At 48.0% G+C, this 23,740-nt stretch overlaps 1 protein-coding gene and 1 long non-coding RNA gene across 2 annotated transcripts in view; both read left to right on the forward strand.

Annotated features, from left to right (window-relative positions):
- The first annotated feature begins 2,931 nt into the window (after positions 1–2,931).
- On the forward strand, positions 2,932–7,081 carry LOC119979107. The gene is made up of 3 exons (XR_005463644.1): positions 2,932–3,016; positions 4,757–4,933; positions 6,403–7,081. It is a non-coding gene; the product is annotated as an uncharacterized LOC119979107 (long non-coding RNA).
- A 2,705-nt stretch (positions 7,082–9,786) lies between these two features.
- Positions 9,787–23,740, forward strand: part of klhl12 (kelch-like family member 12) — a 90,376-nt gene continuing 76,422 nt past the window's right edge. The window contains exon 1 of the mRNA XM_038821105.1: positions 9,787–10,078. Coding sequence (XP_038677033.1) covers positions 9,896–10,078 — 183 coding nt within the window. The 5' untranslated portion in view covers positions 9,787–9,895. The remainder of the gene's footprint in view (positions 10,079–23,740) is intronic.

Raw genomic sequence — 23,740 nt, forward strand, 5'->3', positions numbered from 1 at the left:
CGTCGCTCTCAACCTGAAAGGGGGTGGATTCATCCACCGCCCGCATGGCCGCTTTGGCGATGTCCTCCTTGATGCGGTTGAAGGCCTGGCGCGCCTCAGCTGACAGGGAAATAATGTGGCCTTAAAGAGTGGGTGGGCTTTGTCCGCATATTGAGCGTAATACGAAAAGAATCCCAAGCACCTTTTGAGGGCCTTGGGACAATGAGGGAGAGGGAACCAGGACTCCGTTTTCCACGACATAGCCGAGGATGGCTAGTCTGGTCGTGCGGAAAACGCATTTCTCCTTGTTATAGGTGAGGTTTAGTTTCTGAGCCGTCTGGAAAAAACGGTAGAGGTTGGCGTTGTGGTCCTGCTGGTTATAGCCGCAGATGGTAACGTTATCCAAGTACGGGAACGTGGCCCGCAGCCCGTACTGGTCCACCATTCGGTCCATTGCTCGTTGGAACACCGAAACCCCATTTGTGACGCCGAAGGGAACCCGGAGGAAATGGAAGAGGCGGCCATCGGCCTCGAATGCCGTGTAGTGGCGGTCCTCCGGGCGGATTGGGAGCTGGTGGTACGCAGACTTCAGATCCACCGTGGAAAAGAGCCGATACTGGGCGATCTGATTTACCATGTCTGCAATCCTGGGGCTGGGGTACGCGTCGAGGAGCGTAAACCTAAATGGTCTGACTAGTCTACGACCATGCGGAATTTCCCTCCGGTCTTGACGACCACCACCTGAGCTCTCCAGGGGCTGTTGCTGGCCTCTATGATCCCCTCACTGAGAAGCCTTCGGACCTCTGATCTGATGAACACCCTATCCTGCAGGCTGTACCGCCTGCTGCGAGTGGCTACGGGTTTACAGTCCTGGGTGAGATTGGCAAAGAGAGGAGTGGGGGGGGGGGGGGGGGGGGGGGGGGAGATTCGCAGCGTGGCTAGGCTGCAGATAGTGAGTGGGGGTAGGGGCCCGCCGAAACTGAGGGTGAGACTCTTGAGGTTACACTGAAAATCTAGGCCCAATAAGAGTGGGGCGCAGAGTTCGGGCAGGACGTAGAGCTGGAATTTGGCATAGCTAGCGCCTTGAATTGTGAGCATCGCGGCGGTGCGCCCTTGGATCTGGACAGAATGGGAGCCCGAAGCGAGGGAAATAGTTTGCCGTGCGGGGAAAACGGGGAGTGAACAGCGTCTTACCAGATCTGGGTGTACGAAGCTTTCAGTGCTCCCGGAGTCGAAAAGGCACGGCGTGCTGTACCCGTTAATTTGGACCATCGCCATCGAGTTTCGCAGATGCTTCGGGCGCGATTGGTCCAGAGTGACTGCGCTGAGTTGCGGGTAGTCGGCGGCTCGATCAGCTGTGCTTGAGTGGCCCCATGATGACTGCCCTCTGAGTTCGTAGTCGTCGAGGTGAGTTTCAGAGTTTGAAGGGGATGGATCCCAAGATGGCCACCCCCATGAGCCGCACATGGCCGTCCGCATGAAGGAGGATTGCCAAGGTGGCTGCCCCCATGAGTCGCACATGGCCGGCCGCATAGAAGAGGATTGCCAAGATGGCCACCAACATGAGTCGCACATGTAGGGTGGGGGCGGAGTCGGCATACAGGCTGCAGCATTTCGGGACCTGCAGGTCTGTGAATTCAGGGAACGAGTGCTTTGAGCCATGGGAGGGTTAGAGGCTGGGGCTTTCTTCGCCAGACACACTCTGGCATAGTGTCCTTTTCGCCCGCAGCTGCTGCAGGTCGCGTTGCGGGCCGGGCAGTGCTGCCGCGAGTGCTGATTCTGGCCGCAAAAGTGGCAGGCTGGGGCAGTATTGTGGCTGGGTGGCCACGCGGCGCAGGCCTGGGGGAGTCGCTGGTCGGGGGCCCATGACGGGGTCATGGGGAATGAGGTGAGGCTGCGGAAGGAGACCTCCATAGTGGTTGCAAGTCGCTTCAAGATTTAGGGCCCCCTTTTCCAGCAGTCGCTGGCGCACGTAATTTGACTTAAGTCCCGCAACAAAGGCATCGCGTACAGCAAGTTCTCTATGTTCTGCCGCGGTAACCGCCTGGTAATTACAGTCACTAGATAAAGTTTTAAGCTCCCTCAGGAATTCTGCGAGTGATTCCGTAGGCCGCTGGCGGCGACTAGTGAACACGTGTCGTGCAGACTTCATTAACAGGCCTCACATACATTTTGTCGAGTAGCGCTAGGGCTTCAGTATACGAACTGGCACAGTTTAGTTGAGTAGAGATTCTGTGGCTCACCCTCGCGTGCAGTAGGCTCAGTTTCTGCTCCTCCGTTGTTTCGGCTGTGCTTGCTTCCGCCAGGTAGGCTTTAAAACACCGGAGCCAATGAGAAAAAAATTCTTTGCCTCTGCATCCTGTGGGTCGAGTTCCAGTCGCTCAGGCTTGAGGGCTGATTCCATGATTGATCCTGACTGTTTCTTAAGTAGATTAAATTGATGAGACCATCAATTCACTAGACACGTGCTTTGAGATATGAACAGTGGTTTTAATCTACTTACTACAGAGCCAGCCTGTTACACGTTGAACTCTCGATGAACTGGTCGGCTGGCTCTGGGCATCGATATTTATACAGCAGTCCAGGGGGAGGAGCAGTGGGCAGAGCCAAGGGTGGAGCCCTGTACAAACTCCTAAGCATTCCCAGAACTACTCCCCCTAGTGGTCGGGCAACGCAACTGCGCTTACAATCGTACGGTCGCATAGATATATCAGTGTGAATTACAGTTACATTCACCACACCTTACATCCCCTAATACAGGTGTACACACTGGTTCACCACAACCCCCCCTCACCGCCCTTGCCCTCTGTACCCCCCTACCCTCTGTACCCCCTTTAACCCCCTACCCTCTGTACCCCCCTTGTAACCCCCCAGCCCTCTCTACCCCCCACCCGTCAGCGACATGTTGCCTCGAGCTGAACCTGTCACATGACTCATGCCGTGACGCGCACAGACCTCAGGCGGTGCATTGTGGGGGTTGTAGTCCAGTGAGCGACGGGCGGACGGACAGTAAGCGGCGGCACCGGGCGGACGGACGGTAAGTGGCGGCACCGGGCGGGAATCGGGGCCTCGGCAAAACCCCCGCCTCCTATCACACCTTGTCCGGCAATAGTGAGGCAGCGGCCGGTGGAAAAATCTCTGGGAGAGGCCGAGGGCATCACAGGCCCCAGAGTGGGAAAGTGGCAAAGCAGGCCCGGGACTAGGGAATAAGCGGAGGGAACGGGGTGTGTGGTGGTCAGTGAACCCGGGGGGAGGGGGCGAGGTGGTGAATAAATCTGGGGGGGGGGGGGGGGGGGAGGAGAAGGAAGGTGGTGAATAATCCCGGGGTGGGTGGGCAAGGTGGTGAATAAATCTGGGGGGGGGGGGGGCAAGGTGGTGAATGAACCGGGAGAAGGGGGGGGGGGGGGGGGCAAGGTGGTGAATAAACCGGGGGGGGGGGGTGGTGGTGGTCAATGAAGCTGGGGAGGGGGGTGGTGGTGGTCAATGAACCTGGGGAGGGGGGTGGTTAACTAACCGGGAGGGGTGGGCAGGGTGATGAATAAACTGGGGGGGGGGGGGCAGGGGGTGAATGGACCTGGGGGAGGGCAGGGTGGGGAATGAATCGGGGGGGGGGGGGGGGGTGCGGGATGGTGAATGACCTTGGTTGGTGAATAAACTCGGGTGGGTGGGGTGGTGAATGAACGTGTGAGGGGTGGCGAATGAACATGTGGACGGTGGCGAATGAACATGTGGACGGTGGCGAATGAACCTGTGGGGGGTGGTGAATAAACCTGTGGGGTGGGTTGGTGAACGAACTTGTGGGGGGTGTTGAATGAACCCGTGGGGAGGGTGATAAATAACCCTGTGGGGCGGGTTGGTGAACGGGCGGGGCGGGGGAGGAGGGAACTGAGGGGGTGGTGCTGAACCCGGAAGGTGGAGGGTTGGGGAATGGGGGGGGGGGGGGGGGTGCGGATTTAACCTGGGGCGGAAGTGGGGGATTGTATCCGAGCAACAGTTGTGCGGAATGAACCGGCGGGAGGGGGGTGAGGGGGACGATGAACCCAGGGGGTGTGGGTAAGTGTTTGAACCTGGGGTGTGGGAATGAACCGAGGGTAGGGTCTGAATCTATGCAGAGTGTGGGGGAATGAATCCTGGCTAGGTGGTGTGGGGGAATGAACCGGGTGAGGGAATGTACCGGGGGGAGGCAGGGTGGGTGAATCAACCCAGGGAGGGGCAGGTGAATCAAATTGGGGGTTGTGGCGGGTCAATAATCAGAACCCTAGTCTCAGAACAACAACTTCACTCTCTAATCTTGATGAAAAATTCTATCATATTATGGTCGCTCATCCCCAAAGGGTCTCGCACAACTAGATTGCCAATGATTCAGTTTTCATTGCCAAAGACGTGCTGTTAGGTAATTTGGACATTCTGAATTGTCCCTCCATGTACCCGAATGGGCGCCGTAATGTGACGACAGTAACTTCTTTGCACTGTTAATGTAAGCCGCCTTGTGGCAATAAAGATTATTATTAAAGAGTATTATTTTCCTATACCCTGTTTAAGATGAATGTTTGTACAGTGCGTGGCTGAATTACTAGTGCAGGCTGGTGGTGGAAATATGTCTCTTCCCACGGGGAGTGGAAGCCAATAGCAGACATATCAGATCGCCTTGGTTCACTAGGCCTGCAACAAATACTAAAATAGTGCGTTATATTTTATGAGACTTGGGATGTAGCGAAAATTCAGTTGTTGAGAAATTAATCGATTTATAGTACTGATCCTTTCATTAATATTCCAGGTGGTATGACTGGATATGGCTGATGGCAACTGAAATGAGAGGAGCCTTGCTCTGGGAGAGTGGAAAGGTTTGGAAATAACATGTATGGTGCTGGCAGGTGGCAGACTGCTACTCTTCCGATGGCTTATCGAATATCAACTCTGGTTTAGCAAGCCAATGAAGAATAAACCCTTTGACGTAAGAACAAATATGAGTCATTTCAGAATTTCTGATAACGTTTTGCAAAGCATATTGTCAAACCAAATTTAGATTGTTTTCAGTGTTGGAATGATGAGACTGCAGGCTGATTTGATGCTGTTCAGCATTGCAAGGATTCCCTCCAAACCTCTCACTGTATTGTTTAATCCTGCAGCACCACAGACTGCAGAGTCGAAGTTCATGCCATTCAGTTTCATGCACTAATACTGATCTGATCTCTATTTCTCAGACATCAGCAACGATCTTGAAATTAGAGTACAAGCGTCATAAAACTATTGGGACTGAATGCTGAGAGTTTAATTTGTTGTTCCTGCATAAATCTGAGTGGAATATAATCAAGAATTGGCAATGAAAGCATGTTTGTGACAGGAAAGTATTTGCAACAAAAGCCTCACCAAGGCATTCTGTTAAACCTAGACAGGATTGTGTCAAATGCCTATAGCCAAAACCATGGCAGTTCGTACTTTGTGTTTGTGGAAATATTTATGCAGAAGTCTTGCACTTGCCTCTTCCTGAGGATGTTTCCAAAGCATGTTAAATCCATGTTCTCCAGACAGGGCCTGAATGTTTTAATTGGTTAACACTGGGATCAGACTCCTTTTCAAATAGTGCATAGGACCTATCAAGTCCATTTGAGAGGGTAACAAATTACCTGAAAGATGGAACCTCCTGTAGTACAGAACTTCCTGAATACCACAACTTTCCGCCTCGGAAGTGAACATGTATTGAGTCAGGAGCGGCACTGTAAGAATCTTGGATGGAGAGGTAGGTGAGTGACTGAGTGCTCTTATGAGTGATCTTATGTTGGGTTAGAGTTATGGTGACAATGGACAGAGATACAAAGAAGATTTTGCTGTGTTCAAGGGACTGAATTGCCAGCTTGTTTGGAATTGTGTTGATTAGATTTCATCAACAAAAAGAACCACCTTAACTCTTGGAACCAAAATGCACTCATGTCAAGATTGAAATGATATCTTGAGAAATGAACATCCGGCTTGCAGTGCAGCAGCTTTTAAGAAGGGAGATTGGTGCTGAGAGGGGTAGCCTGGATGGATGAGCAGCAGTGTGGATGGGCAATAATTGGAATTGAGTGACAGTGAAGGGGGGCCGCTTAAGGAGAGCCAATAAGGAGATTCATGAATGATTGGTGTGATGCAAAATCTAGCGAATGGAAAGAGGCCTTGGGGTCAAAATACAATGAAGGAAATTACAAATTAGGTTAGCAAACAGGCTCAATCACAACAGAGAACTGAGCAGAGAGGTGGGCATTCTGGATACATGTCAACAGTGTCAGATGCAAACTTGTCAAATATTGTTTTTAATCAAAAATGCTTTAAAATCTATATTAATCTTAAGGCCTCATACGCTTTGCAAAGAAAGTATTAATTATTAGAGGATACACATTCCTAGTCTCTTAATAATGTATTATTGGTCTGATTTTGATCCAGCTGTAGGTGACTAGATTTCTCTTCACTGGCTTTAAAAGTGGGAAGGCTCAACATGGCTCCTCGGGATATAATGACCAACTCACATGCCAAGTCAATTCTCAACACGATGAACTCTCTGAGGAAGAGTAACACCCTGTGCGATGTCACATTGCGAGTTGACAGCAAGGATTTTCCAGCACATCGTATTGTGTTGGCTGCCTGCAGCGATTACTTCTGCGCCATGTTCACCAGTGAGGTAAGCAGGCAAGCTGCCATTGCAATTCCCTATCCAAAGATTGGTCAGCAGACACGTTCACTTCCTCTTCACAGCAGTACTAATGTTTGCCAGTTTACTGACTATAGCTCTTGAACTTAGGGCTGTTTAATTAATAATTAGACCCAAGCAAGAGAGTCACTGTTGTTTATAACAGATTATCCATAAAGTTTACTTCCCCAACTAAGAGAAGGCTCAATCGACAGTCAGTTTGTATTGCTGCTGGTGACTGGTTTACAGCACGGAATCACTGGAATTCGGAAGGAGACCATTTGGCCTATCATATCTGTATTAGAACAGTCCAAAACTTTTCTACCATTGTGCTCTGCCGGTTGAAACATTTTTTAAAGTTTCCCTTAACATGATAGTCTCTGGGCGGGATTTACCGCACAACCTGCCACAAGGAGGTGGCCCGCCATTGGCCCGCGGCGGGATCTTATGGTCGGGATTTCCTGTTGGAAGGCATCCCTCGCCGCTGGAAAACCAATGACGCTGGGGTGCGTCGTCAGCAGGTAACTCTTGAATGACATTTCTGGATTTCTTATTCTCCACAATTGATTTCTACCATTTGTCAAACAAAATGCTTTAGATTTCACTCTTGAATGGCAAACTTAAACCTAAATTGGAAAACTGGAACTCTTTACCTGGAAAAATCTATTTGAGAGTAAGTGGACTGAAAATGTTCAAGTTGTGATGGATTTTAGAATCATCGAATGGTTACAGCGCGGAGGAAGGCCATTAGGCCCATTATGTCTGTGCTGCTCTGCTGCAAGAGCAACTCACCTAGTCCAATTACCCTGCCTTTCCCTCGTAGCCCTTCAAATATTTTATCTTCAGATAATATCCAGTTTTCTTTTAAAAGCCTTGAGTGAATCTGTCTCCACAACATTCTCAGGCAATGCATTCCAGACCCTAATCACTTGCTGCGTAAAAAATATTTTCCTTATTTCACGATTTCTTCTTCATTTTAAATTGATGTCCTCCAGTTCTGGATCCTTCTGCTAATAACACCTACATAGAAACATACAAGAAAATAGAAGCAGAAGGGGGCCATTCGGCCCTTCGAGACTGCTCTCCCATTTATTATGATCATGGCTGATCATCAAGTTCAATATCCTGATCCCGCCTGCCCCCATATCCTTTGATCATTTTAACCCCAAGAGCTAAATCTAATTCCTTCTTGAAATTTTTGTCTCAAAAATCTCCTGTGGTAGTGAATTCCACAGATTCACCACTCTCTGGGTGAAGAAATTTCTCCTCACCTCAGTCCTAAAAGGTTTACCCCTTATCCTCAAACTATGACCTCTAGTTCTGGACTCCCCCATCATCGGGAACGCTGTCTAATCTTGTTAGAATTTTACAAGTTTCTATGATATCCCCTCTCGCACTTCTAAACTCCAATGAATATAATCCGAACCATCTTAGTCTCTCATATGACAGTCCCACCATCCCAGGAATCAGCCTGGTAAACCTTCGCTGCACTCCCTCCATAGCAAGAAACATCCTTCCTCAAATAAGGACACCAGAACTACGCACAATACTCCCAAGTGTGGCCTCACCAATGCCTATACAGTTTCAGTAAAACATTCCGATACTTGGATCCTCTCACTATGAAAGCCAACATACCATTTGCTTTCTTTACTGCCTGCATGCACACTCGGGGAGAATGTACAACCCTCACAGACAGTTACCCAAGATCGGAATCAAACCTGCGTCCCAGCAACCATTGGTTTTAGGAAATAATGGGCTCAATTCAACTAAATGGGATGCAAGCCCATTGGCGCTCACAGTGCCGAGAAACACATGGCTATACAACACAACTGCTTTGTATAAGGGGCCTGAGCTGGGAACGCACAGCCGAGGCTGCATAACTCCGTTTTGTACACCTGGGGAGGTCCGCTTGCTGGAAATCCCCAGGGTAGTGAGAATTGGGACGCCATTAGGACCACCACCTCTCCCAGCCCGAATGCATTTTGGGAGGGTCCCTGGCTAACCGCTGCCTTCCCCCAACAACCAATCAGGGCTCCCTTGGCCCGATCGTGCATGTGCAACAAATGGCAGCTTGGCAATGCCAACCTGGCAGTGCCGCCTGGGCACCTTGGCAGTGCCAGGCTGGCACCCAGGTGGCATTGTCAGGACAACAGGCTGGCACTGCCATGGTGTCCAGGTGGCACCAGCATTGTCAGGGCACCACCCTGATCAAAGGGCATGCAGCCGGGGACCTCTGATCCTCTGGGAGATCCCCAGGATTGCCATTCCATCTGCTCCCCGTTGTGGGGACCAGTGGTGAACGGCGCTCGCACGAGGTCTCCGAGGCGAAGGGGATAAATCCCAAAGCCTCAGGTCCCTCAGGAATCTGCAAATTAGAGTGAGACTAACTGTCTCGCTCTAATAGGCATATTTGCCACACCGGGCGGGATTGACATCGCAACACCTCGCAAGATCGCTTTGGATCCTGCTGAGAGGTGTTACAAGCCACGTAGATCCCAGGAGTGGGGTCTCCCGCTTTTATCGGCCATGCTGTGCCATGGCGAGCTGCTTTTTGGGTGCAGCGTGGCCATTGGATCGAGCCCAGTGTTTCGGACAGTTGAAATAAGTATCAGTGGGAGAGCATTTTCGTGGTGGAGATCATAATTCAGTTAGATTTCTGTTCTCTTGTTTGTCCTCCATGTATTACCTCACACTTCTCTGGATTGAATTGCATTTGCCACTTTTCAACCCACCTGACCGTCTTTTGATACTTTCCTGTAGTCTGCAGCTTTCTTGCTCACTATCAACGCATGGCCAATTTTTGTATCACCGTCAAACTTCTTAATCATGCCTCCTGCATTCAAGTCTAAATCATTAATAATATGAACAATAAGAGATACTTCAGGGCACTGTGGAACCCACAAGAAATATCATTCCAGTCACAATAATCTTTATTATTGTCACAAGTAGGCTTAAGTTAACACTGCATTGAAGTTACTGTGAAAATCACAACAGAGAACTGAGCAGAGAGGTGGGCATTCTGGATACATGTCAACAGTGTCAGATGCAAACTTGTCAAATATTGTTTTTAATCAAAAATGCTTTAAAATCTATATTAATCTTAAGGCCTCATACGCTTTGCAAAGAAAGTATTAATTATTAGAGGATACACATTCCTAGTCTCTTAATAATGTATTATTGGTCTGATTTTGATCCAGCTGTAGGTGACTAGATTTCTCTTCACTGGCTTTAAAAGTGGGAAGGCTCAACATGGCTCCTCGGGATATAATGACCAACTCACATGCCAAGTCAATTCTCAACACGATGAACTCTCTGAGGAAGAGTAACACCCTGTGCGATGTCACATTGCGAGTTGACAGCAAGGATTTTCCAGCACATCGTATTGTGTTGGCTGCCTGCAGCGATTACTTCTGCGCCATGTTCACCAGTGAGGTAAGCAGGCAAGCTGCCATTGCAATTCCCTATCCAAAGATTGGTCAGCAGACACGTTCACTTCCTCTTCACAGCAGTACTAATGTTTGCCAGTTTACTGACTATAGCTCTTGAACTTAGGGCTGTTTAATTAATAATTAGACCCAAGCAAGAGAGTCACTGTTGTTTATAACAGATTATCCATAAAGTTTACTTCCCCAACTAAGAGAAGGCTCAATCGACAGTCAGTTTGTATTGCTGCTGGTGACTGGTTTACAGCACGGAATCACTGGAATTCGGAAGGAGACCATTTGGCCTATCATATCTGTATTAGAACAGTCCAAAACTTTTCTACCATTGTGCTCTGCCGGTTGAAACATTTTTTAAAGTTTCCCTTAACATGATAGTCTCTGGGCGGGATTTACCGCACAACCTGCCACAAGGAGGTGGCCCGCCATTGGCCCGCGGCGGGATCTTATGGTCGGGATTTCCTGTTGGAAGGCATCCCTCGCCGCTGGAAAACCAATGACGCTGGGGTGCGTCGTCAGCAGGTAACTCTTGAATGACATTTCTGGATTTCTTATTCTCCACAATTGATTTCTACCATTTGTCAAACAAAATGCTTTAGATTTCACTCTTGAATGGCAAACTTAAACCTAAATTGGAAAACTGGAACTCTTTACCTGGAAAAATCTATTTGAGAGTAAGTGGACTGAAAATGTTCAAGTTGTGATGGATTTTAGAATCATCGAATGGTTACAGCGCGGAGGAAGGCCATTAGGCCCATTATGTCTGTGCTGCTCTGCTGCAAGAGCAACTCACCTAGTCCAATTACCCTGCCTTTCCCTCGTAGCCCTTCAAATATTTTATCTTCAGATAATTATCCAGTTTTCTTTTAAAAGCCTTGAGTGAATCTGTCTCCACAACATTCTCAGGCAATGCATTCCAGACCCTAATCACTTGCTGCGTAAAAAATATTTTCCTTATTTCACGATTTCTTCTTCATTTTAAATTGATGTCCTCCAGTTCTGGATCCTTCTGCTAATAACACCTACATAGAAACATACAAGAAAATAGAAGCAGAAGGGGGCCATTCGGCCCTTTGAGACTGCTCTCCCATTTATTATGATCATGGCTGATCATCAAGTTCAATATCCTGATCCCGCCTGCCCCCATATCCTTTGATCATTTTAACCCCAAGAGCTAAATCTAATTCCTTCTTGAAATTTTTGTCTCAAAAATCTCCTGTGGTAGTGAATTCCACAGATTCACCACTCTCTGGGTGAAGAAATTTCTCCTCACCTCAGTCCTAAAAGGTTTACCCCTTATCCTCAAACTATGACCTCTAGTTCTGGACTCCCCCATCATCGGGAACGCTGTCTAATCTTGTTAGAATTTTACAAGTTTCTATGATATCCCCTCTCGCACTTCTAAACTCCAATGAATATAATCCGAACCATCTTAGTCTCTCATATGACAGTCCCACCATCCCAGGAATCAGCCTGGTAAACCTTCGCTGCACTCCCTCCATAGCAAGAACATCCTTCCTCAAATAAGGACACCAGAACTACGCACAATACTCCCAAGTGTGGCCTCACCAATGCCTATACAGTTTCAGTAAAACATTCCGATACTTGGATCCTCTCACTATGAAAGCCAACATACCATTTGCTTTCTTTACTGCCTGCATGCACACTCGGGGAGAATGTACAACCCTCACAGACAGTTACCCAAGATCGGAATCAAACCTGCGTCCCAGCAACCATTGGTTTTAGGAAATAATGGGCTCAATTCAACTAAATGGGATGCAAGCCCATTGGCGCTCACAGTGCCGAGAAACACATGGCTATACAACACAACTGCTTTGTATAAGGGGCCTGAGCTGGGAACGCACAGCCGAGGCTGCATAACTCCGTTTTGTACACCTGGGGAGGTCCGCTTGCCGGAAATCCCCAGGGTAGTGAGAATTGGGACGCCATTAGGACCACCACCTCTCCCAGCCCGAATGCATTTTGGGAGGGTCCCTGGCTAACCGCTGCCTTCCCCCAACAACCAATCAGGGCTCCCTTGGCCCGATCGCGCATGTGCAACAAATGGCAGCTTGGCAATGCCAACCTGGAAGTGCCGCCTGGGCACCTTGGCAGTGCCAGGCTGGCACCCAGGTGGCATTGTCAGGACAACAGGCTGGCACTGCCATGGTGTCCAGGTGGCACCAGCATTGTCAGGGCACCACCCTGATCAAAGGGCATGCAGCCGGGGACCTCTGATCCTCTGGGAGATCCCCAGGATTGCCATTCCATCTGCTCCCCGTTGTGGGGACCAGTGGTGAACGGCGCTCGCACGAGGTCTCCGAGGCGAAGGGGATAAATCCCAAAGCCTCAGGTCCCTCAGGAATCTGCAAATTAGAGTTAGACTAACTGTCTCGCTCTAATAGGCATATTTGCCACACCGGGCGGGATTGACATCGCAACACCTCGCAAGATCGCTTTGGATCCTGCTGAGAGGTGTTACAAGCCACGTAGATCCCAGGAGTGGGGTCTCCCGCTTTTATCGGCCATGCTGTGCCATGGCGAGCTGCTTTTTGGGTGCACCGTGGCCATTGGATCGAGCCCAGTGTTTCGGACAGTTGAAATAAGTATCAGTGGGAGAGCATTTACGTGGTGGAGATCATAATTCAGTTAGATTTCTGTTCTCTTGTTTGTCCTCCATGTATTACCTCACACTTCTCTGGATTGAATTGCATTTGCCACTTTTCAACCCACCTGACCGTCTTTTGATACTTTCCTGTAGTCTGCAGCTTTCTTGCTCACTATCAACGCATGGCCAATTTTTGTATCACCGTCAAACTTCTTAATCATGCCTCCTGCATTCAAGTCTAAATCATTAATAATATGAACAATAAGAGATACTTCAGGGCACTGTGGAACCCACAAGAAATATCATTCCAGTCACAATAATCTTTATTATTGTCACAAGTAGGCTTAAGTTAACACTGCATTGAAGTTACTGTGAAAATCCCCGAGTCACCACACTCTGACGTCAGTTCGGGTACAGAGAGGGAGAATTCAGAATGTCCAATTCACTTAACAAGCACGTCTTTCGGGACTTGTGGGAGGAAACTGGATTGCCTGGAGGAAACCCACACAGACACAGGGAGAATGTGCAGGCTCCGCACAGACAGTAATCTAAGCCAAAAATGGTCACCCACTGTTACTTCCTACCACTGAGCAAATTTTGGATCCACCTTGCTACTTTCTCTTGGTTCCCATGAGCTTTAAATTTTCTGACCAATCTAAAATCTACATGGACATCAAACACACTATCCTAATTGCCGTTCCTTGTCACTGCCTCAGAAAATTAATTCAGGTTAGTCAAACATGGCATCCCCTTGACAATTCCTCCTTAACCATCATCTACCCATTACCGAGCCTTGGCTGAATGCTCTGTAATTATTTGCCCAACTCTTTTCAAACAACAGTACAATGCTAGCAGTCATCCAGCGCTCTGGCACCATGCCTGGATCGAGAGATGATTGGGAATTGATGGTCAGAACTTCCATTATTTCATCCCTTGCTTCTCCCATCAGTCTGGAATACATTTAATCTGCACCTGGTGACTTATCCAGTTGAGTTCATTCGATTCATTTCTAGGATAAAGGGCTCTTCTTATGAAAAAGGGTTGAATAGGTTGGGCTCTACGCATGGGAATTTACAAGAATGAGAGGCGATCTTATTGGAAGAAAACAGACCCTAAGAAGGCTTGACAGGGTAGATAGCGTGAGGATCTTTCATAGAACATAGAATATACAGTGCAGAAGAAGGCCATTCGGCTCATCGAATTTGCACTCACCCACTTAAGCCCTCACTTCCACCCTATCCCCGTAACCCAATAACCCTTCCTCACCTTTTTGAACACCTAAAGGCAATTTAGCATGGCCAATCCACCTAACCTGCACATCTTTGGACTATGGGAGGAAACCGGAGAAAACCCACGCAGATATGGGGAGAACGTGCAGGCTCCGCACAGATAGTGACCCAGCGGGGAAATCAAACCTGGGACCGTGGCATGTGAAGGGACCGTGGCATGTGAAGCCACAGTGCTAACCACTGTGCAGCCATGCTGCCTCTTGTGGATGAGACTAGAATTAGGGGACATGGTTTACAGATATTTTTCTCCCAGAGGTCTGTTAGTCTGTGGAATGGCTTTCCCCAGAAATCAGTAGAGCTAGCTCATGGGAGTTACTCAAGGTTGAGTTTGATGGATTTTTGCTAGGCAAGGGGTCAAGGTTTATGGGGGGCAGTCAAGAAAGTGAAATTGAGACTATAACCAGATCAGCCATGATCTTCAAAGAATCACAGAATTGTTACGGCGTAGAAGGAGGCCATCTGGCCCACTGTATCTGCTTTGGCCTTCCAAACGAGCATTGTGACTTAGTGCCATTCCCCCTCTCAGCTCTTGCCCATTGTTTCTATTCAATAGTCATCTGATGCCCACTTGAACCTGCCCTGATTGAACCTGCCTCCACCACATCTCCAGGCAGTGCATTCCAGACCTGAACCATATCTTGTGTAAACAGGTTTTTTCTTGCATCACATTTACTTCTTTTGAAAATCACTTTAAATCTGCGCCTCTTATTCTCGATCCTTTTAAGAGCCGGAACAGTTTCTCCTTGTCTACTCTGTGGAATGATAGGCCAAGTTTGTGTTCAGTAATGGGCTAAGAGACATTCCAATTAGTCGTCTCATTTATGTTAAGCATCCAATAATTGACACTGATATGTCAAGGGGCTTCAGGTGGCCTTTGTGTCAGGTGAAGTGATGTGATAGCTTGTGCAGACTGTGGAAGTGAAATAAAGGGGCGGAATTCACAGCAAGGCCCGCGGCGTCGTGAAACCTGGAGAGGTTCGCGACGGCATCGGAAGCCTCTCCCGGCCCCCTATTCTCCCCTACCAGGGGGGATAGGCGGGCCGTCCGGGAAACTCGGCCGCCGGGCCTTGTCCCTGGCTTCAAGGCCTGGCGCGCCAAGAATGACGCCGCTGCGGCTCCTAATGACGTCAGCCGCGCAAGACGTGGCGGCTTGATCTTGCGGGGCGGCGGAGGGGAAAGAGTGCGTCCCCTTGAGACGCTGGCCCGACGATCGGTGGGCACCGATCGCGGGCCAGTCCCCTCCCGAGCACGGTCGTGGTGCTCGATCCCCGATCCGCCCCCTCTAGGCCCCACACTTACCTGGCGCGCCATGTTCACGACGGCAGCGACCAGGTGTGGTTGCCGCCGTCGTGAACAGGTCGGGAACGGCAGGCCGCTCGGCCCATCCGGGTCGGAGAATCGCGGGCCGCCGTGAAAAACGGCGGCCCACGTTTCTCCGAGCGGCGTGTCGGAAAACCGGACACGCCATTTTGAGGGGGTGGGAGAATAGCGGGAGGTGCGGGAGCGGACCTCCCGCTATTCTCCCACCGATCGTGGTTGCGGAGAATCGCGGCCAAGGTGTTGGTGAAAAGGAGCAGAACTTTTGACTCTTTTTATACAACAGCAGCTAAACGTCTAACAGTTTGAAGGGCTGAATGGCCTACTTCTGTCCCAAAACCCCAAATTCTTCTTTCAGGAGTTAATATTTCTTCTCATGCTATGTCTATCACACCGTCCACTGACTTAAATATTTCCCACTGCTCTGATACTGATTTCCTTCTAAGAAGCTGCTTCCAATCCACTTTTACTGCATCACAGTAAAATGCAGGTCTGGAATGCACTGCCTGGAGATGTGGTGGAGGCAGGTTCAATCAGGCATCAGATGACTATTGAATAGAAACAATGGGCAAGAGATGTGAGGGGAAATAGCACTAAGTCACAATGCTCGTTTGGAGGGCCAAAGCAGATACAGTGGGCCACATCTCAGCCTAGTAAAATTGTCCCTGTTTTGTGCCTGCATTTGAATTCGTAGGATTATATATTTGATGCTTTCCTGCTTCACAGCTGCAATTGTTTCATTAACCAATATTAGAATTCTCCTCTCCTTTTATTTTTTTTCCCCTTCTCTATCCCTGTCTGAAAATCCTGTAGCCTGGAATGTTGAGCTGTCATTCCTGTCGTCCTCCAAGACATGTTTCAGCACATAACAACATAGAGCAGGAGTAGGCAATTCAGCCTCTCGAGCCCTTTCTCCCATTCAATACGATCATGGCTGATCTTCTCTTTGTCTCAACTCCACTTACCTGCCCATTCTCCATAACCCTTCAACTCATTACCAATTCAAACTCTGTCCATATTTCCTCCTTAAATTTACTCAATGTCCCAGCATCCACCGCACTAAACCACTAACTAAGCTCACCAAAGATAAAACTTAAGCCTACTTAAAATTTAATCAAATTTGAAACTTATCAAACTTAAAAGCTTAGTTTAATCTATTGCCCTAAATTTGAGAAATAAGAATGACATACATCATCCAAACACCTACTTGATGCCCTATGACTTTTAAATTGTCATTGTTAGATGATGCCTTTTGGTTTGAATTGACCAAATTTTCACAGGGCCTCTGCTTCCTTGTAGTTGTTTAATTGTCCACCACAATTCATGACTGGGTGTAGCTGAAGAGCTCTGATCTGACCCGTTGGTTATGGGTTTACTTAGCTCTTTGTCTGTGGCATGCTGCTTCTACCATTTAGAATTCATGTAGTCCTGTGTTGTGTCCAGGTTGGCCTCATTTTCAGGTATGCGTGGTGCTGCTTTGGCATTCTCTTATACACTCCTTATTAAACCAGAGTTGATCCCCTGAATTCATGGTAATATACAGTGAGAAATATGCTGGACAATGAGATTACAGATGCGATCGAATATAATTCTGCTGCTGCTGATAGCCCACAGAGCCTCATGGATGCCCAGTTTTGAGCTGCTAGATCTATTCTGAACCTTTCCCATTTAGCTTGGTGATAGTGCCACACAACACGATGGAGCGTACGCTCAGTGTGAAGATGGAAATTACTCTCCAAATGAACTGTGTGGTGAACACTCTTACCAATGCTGTCATGGGTAGGTGCAGCTGCAAGAGTTTAGATTGGTGAGGAAGAAGTTACTTCCCTTAATCCCTTTTGCAGACCCAGTCTGGCAGCTGTATCCTTTAGGACTTGACCGGTTTAATCAGGAGTGGTGCTACAGAACCACTCCTGGTGCTGGACATTGTGGTATGCATTCATGGAATGTTTCCTAGCAAGGCCAGTATTTATTTTCTGCCCCTAATTGCCCTTCAGAAGGTGGTGGTGAGTTGCCTTCTTGAACGGCTACTATTCCTCTGGGTGTAGGTACACCCAGAGTGCTGCCGGGATAGGAATTCCAGGATTTTGATCCAGCGACAGTGAAGGAACAGCGATATATTTCCAAGTCAGGATGGTGAGTGACTTGGAGGGGATCCTCCAGGTGGTGGTGGTTCTTAGAAGTGGTGATCGTCATCCAGGAATGCTGACTTATCAGCTGAGCAGAAGAGACAATCTCAGCTCCAAACTAGTTTTCCATTGACACAGTGAATATACTGATGGTCAGCCCTCTGCAGATGTTTACACTAAGAACTCTTTCTCCTGGTTGAGAAAAAAAGCTTGATTCCTTTCAAAACAAAAACATTTTAAATACGTGGATGTGTCTCAAAATGACTTGATTGATGGTTGCACTGTTTCCAGTAATAACCCTGTTATTATCTGGTTTGAAAACCAGTTATTGGTAATGACATGTACTTAACCCTTTCCCTTGGTGATGTGCTAATTCCATCTTTGTGGAATTGCAATATATATCTCCACAAGCAGTGAGGTAGCTGCAGAGTCCAGTGCATTTCTACTCCTAATCCAGTCATTTAGTTTCATTAGGAAAACACATTGGGGTTCCTCAGCTGCTGATTTGACTTTATTTTCCTGAGCTCTACTCCACCCTGTAGTGAGAACTACTGCTGCTTACTCATTATCCTCACATTGGTTGTTTTTCTTTTTCTTAAATAAATTTAGAGTAACCAATTCATTTTTTACAATTAAGGGCAATTTAGCATGGCCAACCCGCCTACCCTGCACATCTTTGGATTGTGGGGGCGAAACCCACGCAAACACGGGGAGAATGTGCAAACTCCACACGGACAGTGACCTAGAGCCGGGATCGAACGTGGGACCTCGGCGCCGTGAGGCAGCAGTGCAAACCACTGTGCCACCGTGCTGCCCCCCCCCCCTCTCATAGCTATAGAGGGGACTGGGTCCCCCTTTAGCACGTGAGACTCTTAACAATTGTTAAGTGACCAGAAATAAAGCTTTGAGAATGTTTAGTACCATCATACCAGTAGTGTCAGCAAACTAGATTTGGTCCCATTACATTCGTGCTTTACTGCATTGACATTCATGGCCATTTATGTGCAGATGCGCCAGATTGGTGTGAGGGGGAGAACTGGTCATACAGACTGGAGTGAGGATGTGGGGAGTGTGTTTGCACAGGGTAGGGTAAGGGTGTGAGGTGTGTCACAGACAAAATGTGTGTTTTATTATTATCCATTATTAAAGTGTTTTATTGTGTGATGTTGGTGAGTTTTCCTACCCTAAGTTGGTTTGTCCCAATTAAAATAAATCCAGCAGCATACTTTTGTGAATTTAAAAATAAATGTAGAAACTAGGAGCAGGAGTAGGTCATTTGGCCCCTTGAACCTGCTCCGCCGTTCAATAAGATCATGGCTGATGCTCTACCTCAAACAGTCATACAGTAGTCCCCCGTTATACCGCGCTCAGCAATACCGCGGTTCGCGATATACCGCGGGGGGGCTTATGGACCCCAACTGTCAGTTGTGTCAATTTCAGCGGCCGGCTCACTTTGATCCGGAGAGAGAAGCTGCTCTCTCACTGAAACAATCAGCCGGCCGCTGAAATTGACACTGCCCGCTGCTCTCTCCCTCCAATCCAACTTTTAAGTTTTAATGTTTCTGATTGGAGGGAGAGAGCAGCCGACAGTCAATTTCAGCGGCCAGCTCACTTTGATCCGGAGAGGGAAGCTGCTCTCTCACTGAAGCAATCAGGCGGCCGCTGAAATTGACACTGCCCGCTGCTCTCTCCCTCCAATCAGTACCCCAGCAGCCACGGCCTGTACCTCAGCAGCCACGGCCTGCACCCCAGCAGCCACGGCCTGCACCCCAGCAGCCACGGCCTGCACCCCAGCAGCCACGGCCTGCACCCCAGCAGCCACGGCCTGCACCCCAGCAGCCACGGCCTGCACCCCAGCAGCCACGGCCTGCACCCCAGCAGCCACGGCCTGCACCCCAGCAGCCACGGCCTGCACCCCAGCAGCCACGGCCTGCACCCCAGCAGCCACGGCCTGCACCCCAGCAGCCACAGCCTGAAGCCCAGCAGCCACAGTACCCCAGCAGCCACAGCCTGAAGCCCAGCAGCCACGGCCTGTACCCCAGGAGCCACAGCCTGTACCCCAGGAGCCACAGCCTGTACCCCAGCAGCCACAGCCTGAACCCCAGCTACAGAGGGGAGGGGCGATGTGAGACCATGCTGGTCTTGCAGAGGCCCGTATGACCTCCTCCTGTGTTCTCTGCTCTCTCCCTCCAATCAGCCGGCAGTGTCAATTTCAGCGGCCGGCTCACTTTGATCCGGAGAGGGAAGCTGCTCTCTCACTGAAACAATCAGCCGGCCGCTGAAATTGACACTGCCGGCTGCTCTCTCCCTCCAATCAGAAACATTAAAACTTAAAAGTTGGAATGGAGAGAGAGAGCAGCCGGCAGTGTCAATTTCAGCGGCCGGCTGATTGTTTCAGTGAGAGAGCAGCTTCCCTCTCCGGATCAAAGTGAGCCGGCCGCTGAAATTGACACTGTTTTAATTAGATCCACGATGGGGGTTTTATATTTATTTAAAAATCTATGCTAGCGCTTCCCATTGTGAGTCTACGGGGGTCTGACCTCTCCCCCCGCCCCCCGTAGACTCTCAATGGGAAGCGCTAGCATAGATTTTTAAATAAATTTAAAACCCCCATCGTGGATATCCGCAGCTCGGTTGCAACGCGGGTGGCTGTCTTGGACCCCAACACCCGCGTTATAAAGGGGGACTACTGTACTCCTGTTCTCTCCTCATACCCCTGGATGCCTTTAGTGCAGTGTTTTTTCAAACTTTGTTTCCTGGGACCCACTTTTTCCAACCAGCCGACCTTTGTGTCCCATGCCAGGTTCCCTTACCTTTAATGCAAAAGGGGAGCCTACTTGATCCTCACAATCTCACTCCAATCAGGCTCACAGGAGAGGGCAATATTCATACCAGGTGCAGAGTTCAGCCAGTTCCTTTGTGCCGCCTTCATCTTTGTGAGAATGGACGATTCAATCTTGCACATGTCGGTCATCATGAAGGGCAATAGCCAACAAAATGTTTATTTTACTCAGCACTGGATACTCCTGGGAGATGCTACTCCAGAATGTTGACAGACTCATGGACTTTTGGCATGTTTTTAATATGCTGTCACACGTCAGGTACAACAGTTTGGTCTTTTCATTTGGGGTCAGCTGTAAGTTAATAACTGATTCTGGGGTCGTAACCTCAAAAGGAATTTTTCACCCACCAGTTCTCTTTCAAAATCTGAAACTTCTCTCATTCGCCAGTACTTCCCTGCCTATAAGACACAGGGGCTTTGCATCTTTATTTGCATTGTGTCATGCGAGAGTACCTTTAAGAAATGGATGTTTAAGCAATGTACCTTTAAGAAAAAGGAGCAGCTCATATTACTGAAGTGATGTCAGAGGGGGGAGCTGAGCTGAGATCACTTCTGCTTTTTCTGCTTTTAGTTTCAGTTTGAGAAAGCAGCTGAAAAGTGCCTGGCTGGTTTGCTGTGAGCTGTTTTGAAAGGAGAAAGCCAGTTTTGAGAAAAGAGCTTGGGTGTGTCTGTTTGCAGTGATCTGCTGTGATCTTTGCCAGGAAGAATATCTCTGAATCATTTGGGTGATTTAAACTCATAATAGTAATGTCTTTAACCTGATGTGTTTCTGTTTAAAGGTGTTAAGTCTTTTGGAGGTTTGAAGGAACATTTTGAGGGATTATTTAGTGTTGTATTATTTTCGGGGTTATCTTTGAAGTAAGGGGTGTTAAGGGATCCAATGTTTATTTAAGAAGGTTAAGTTGAATTCATGGAATAAACATTGTTTTGTGTTTAAAAACCCACGTGTCTATAATTGTAGTACCACACCTGAAGAACAAGCCGTGTGCTTCAAAAGCAGCAATGCATTAAAGTGGGGGTTGGTTGAACTCCATGATACATTTTGGGGTTCTGAAAACGCCGCTCCCATAACAATTGGCACAATTAACGAAACCATACTTCAAGAAATCATCTTTATACTGCTTTGTTCCTGAGTTAGATTTCTTCTTTGTAGGCTGTTCGCTGGAGACTTTGGAGCTCTGTACAGAGCTAACACAAGCACTGCTCTGTCCTGCTCTGGACACTTCTGAGCAGCTCTCTCCAGCAGATTCAGCAGATGTGAGATCCTGGCCATTAGGTACACTGTCTATATGTATCTCTGGCCGTCTCTTACATGTAACAAAATGATCCATCTTCACAGTCCTCTTACCTTGCTTGCCAACAGCTAGAAAATGGAAGAAGCTCAACTCCGTGATTTTGTGTCAATAGCACATACACACAGGGCGCTTGATATCAAGTGTACGTGCAGGGGGCGTGACCTTCCCACTGTTGCTTCTTATGACTCGAAAACTGCACACGGTCTCATTTTGTTCTCATTTAAAAGCTGGGAATGGCTACCATTCTCAATACAAATGCCGGTCGTGGCTGTTGGGCTCTTCTCCCGCCATCGGGACCACTGTGGGAATGCCAATAGAGATCACTCTGCCACCCTCCCAACATCCGCCCATTTGAAAAACCCTGCTTTAGTGTCCAGAAATCTATTTCCTTCTCAAATATGTTTAGCGTCTTTGCCTCCACAGCCTTTTGTGGTCGAGATTGCCACAGGTTCTGCACCCTCTGAGTGAAGGAATTTCTCCTCATCTCAGTCCTAAATGTATCCTAAGACTGTGAGCCCTTGTTCCAGACCCTCCAGCCGGAGGAAACAACATCCCTATATCCAGTCTGTCCAGCCAGTCAGAATGTTATACCTTATTCTTCTAGATTTCAGTGAATTTAGGCCTAGTCGACCCCTCATACGACAATCCTGCCACCCCAGGAATCAGTCTGGTGAACCTTTGCTGCATTCGCTCTATGGCAAATGTATTCTTTCTTAGATAAGGAGATAAAAACTGCACACAAAGCTCCAGGTGTGGTCTCACCAAAGCCCTATGCAGATGCAGTAAGACATCCTTGCTCCTGTACACAGTTTCTCTCGCAATGAAGGCCAACATACTATTTGCTCTCTAACTGTTTGCTGTACTTGCATGCTTGCTTTTAGTGATTGGTATACTTGGGCACTCCGTTCCCTTTGTACATCAATATTTCCTAATCTATCACAATTAAATAATACTCTGCCATTATGTTTCTTTGTCCATAGTGGATAACTTCATGTTTGTCCACATTATACAGATCTGCCATGTATTTGCCCACTCACTCAACTTGTCTCAATCACCTTGAAGCTTCTTAACATCCTCCTCACCACTCGCATTCCCACAATAGTTAGAAATATTACATTTGATTCCCTCATCCAAATCGATTATGTATATTGTGAATAGTCGGGGTCTAAGCACATTTCCTTGTGGTAACCCATTCGACACCGTCTCCCACTCTGAAAAAACTCATTTATTCCTACTCTGTTTCCTGCCTACTAACCAATTCTCAGTCTATGCCAATATATTACCCCCAATCCCCACTATAATGTTGCCCGCTATCATCTTATGTGAGACTTTATCGAAAGCTTTCTTAAAATACAAATGCATCACATTCACCGGTTCTCCCTAATCTATTCTACTAGTTAAGTCCTCAAAAAACACAGGTTGTCAAACATGATTTCCTGTTCAAAAATCCATGTTGACTTTGTCTCATCCCATTGATATTTTCTAAGTATCTTGTTATCACATCCTTTGTAATAGACTCTAGGATTTTCCCTACTACTGATGTTAGGCTAATTAGTCTGTAATTCTGTTTTCTCCCTCCCTCCAGTTATTTTATAAAATATTTTATTGGAGGTATATTTGAGTGTCCACAGAACAAAAAACACACAGAACCATAGCCAACCATCAATAGTATTTCTAACGATTCTATGCTTCAGGGCTATGGACCGCGTACAGGAAGGTGGGATTAAAAAGGGGACCTGGGTGTCCTCAGGCTGGCATGGACAAGATGGGCTGAATGGCCTCTTTCTGTGCTGTAACTTTTCTATGATTCTAATATAATAGCATATCCAACACCCAGACCTACCTACTTCCCTCTCTTTTCCTGCTGAGCCCTCAGCTTCTCCCCCCCCCCCCCCCCCCCCCCCCCCAGTAAAGAGAAGAAAGAAAAAAAGAAGAATCCCCCTCCCCTACCCCACTGATACTTTAGTACACCTTAAAACAGCTTTTTTTAAAGTTACATTTGGCACCCTCCAATCTGCTGTGGTCGTTTTAGAACTTTGGACGATGACAACCAACGCATCCACTATTTCCATGGACACGTCCTTTAGTACTCTAGGATGTACATTAGCAGGCCCCAGGGGATTGGTCAGCTTTCAGTCCCATTCATTTCTCCAGCACAATTTTTTTTACTAATA

This window comes from Scyliorhinus canicula, chromosome 15 (genome assembly GCF_902713615.1).
Source record: "Scyliorhinus canicula chromosome 15, sScyCan1.1, whole genome shotgun sequence".
Lineage (NCBI taxonomy): Eukaryota > Metazoa > Chordata > Chondrichthyes > Carcharhiniformes > Scyliorhinidae > Scyliorhinus > Scyliorhinus canicula.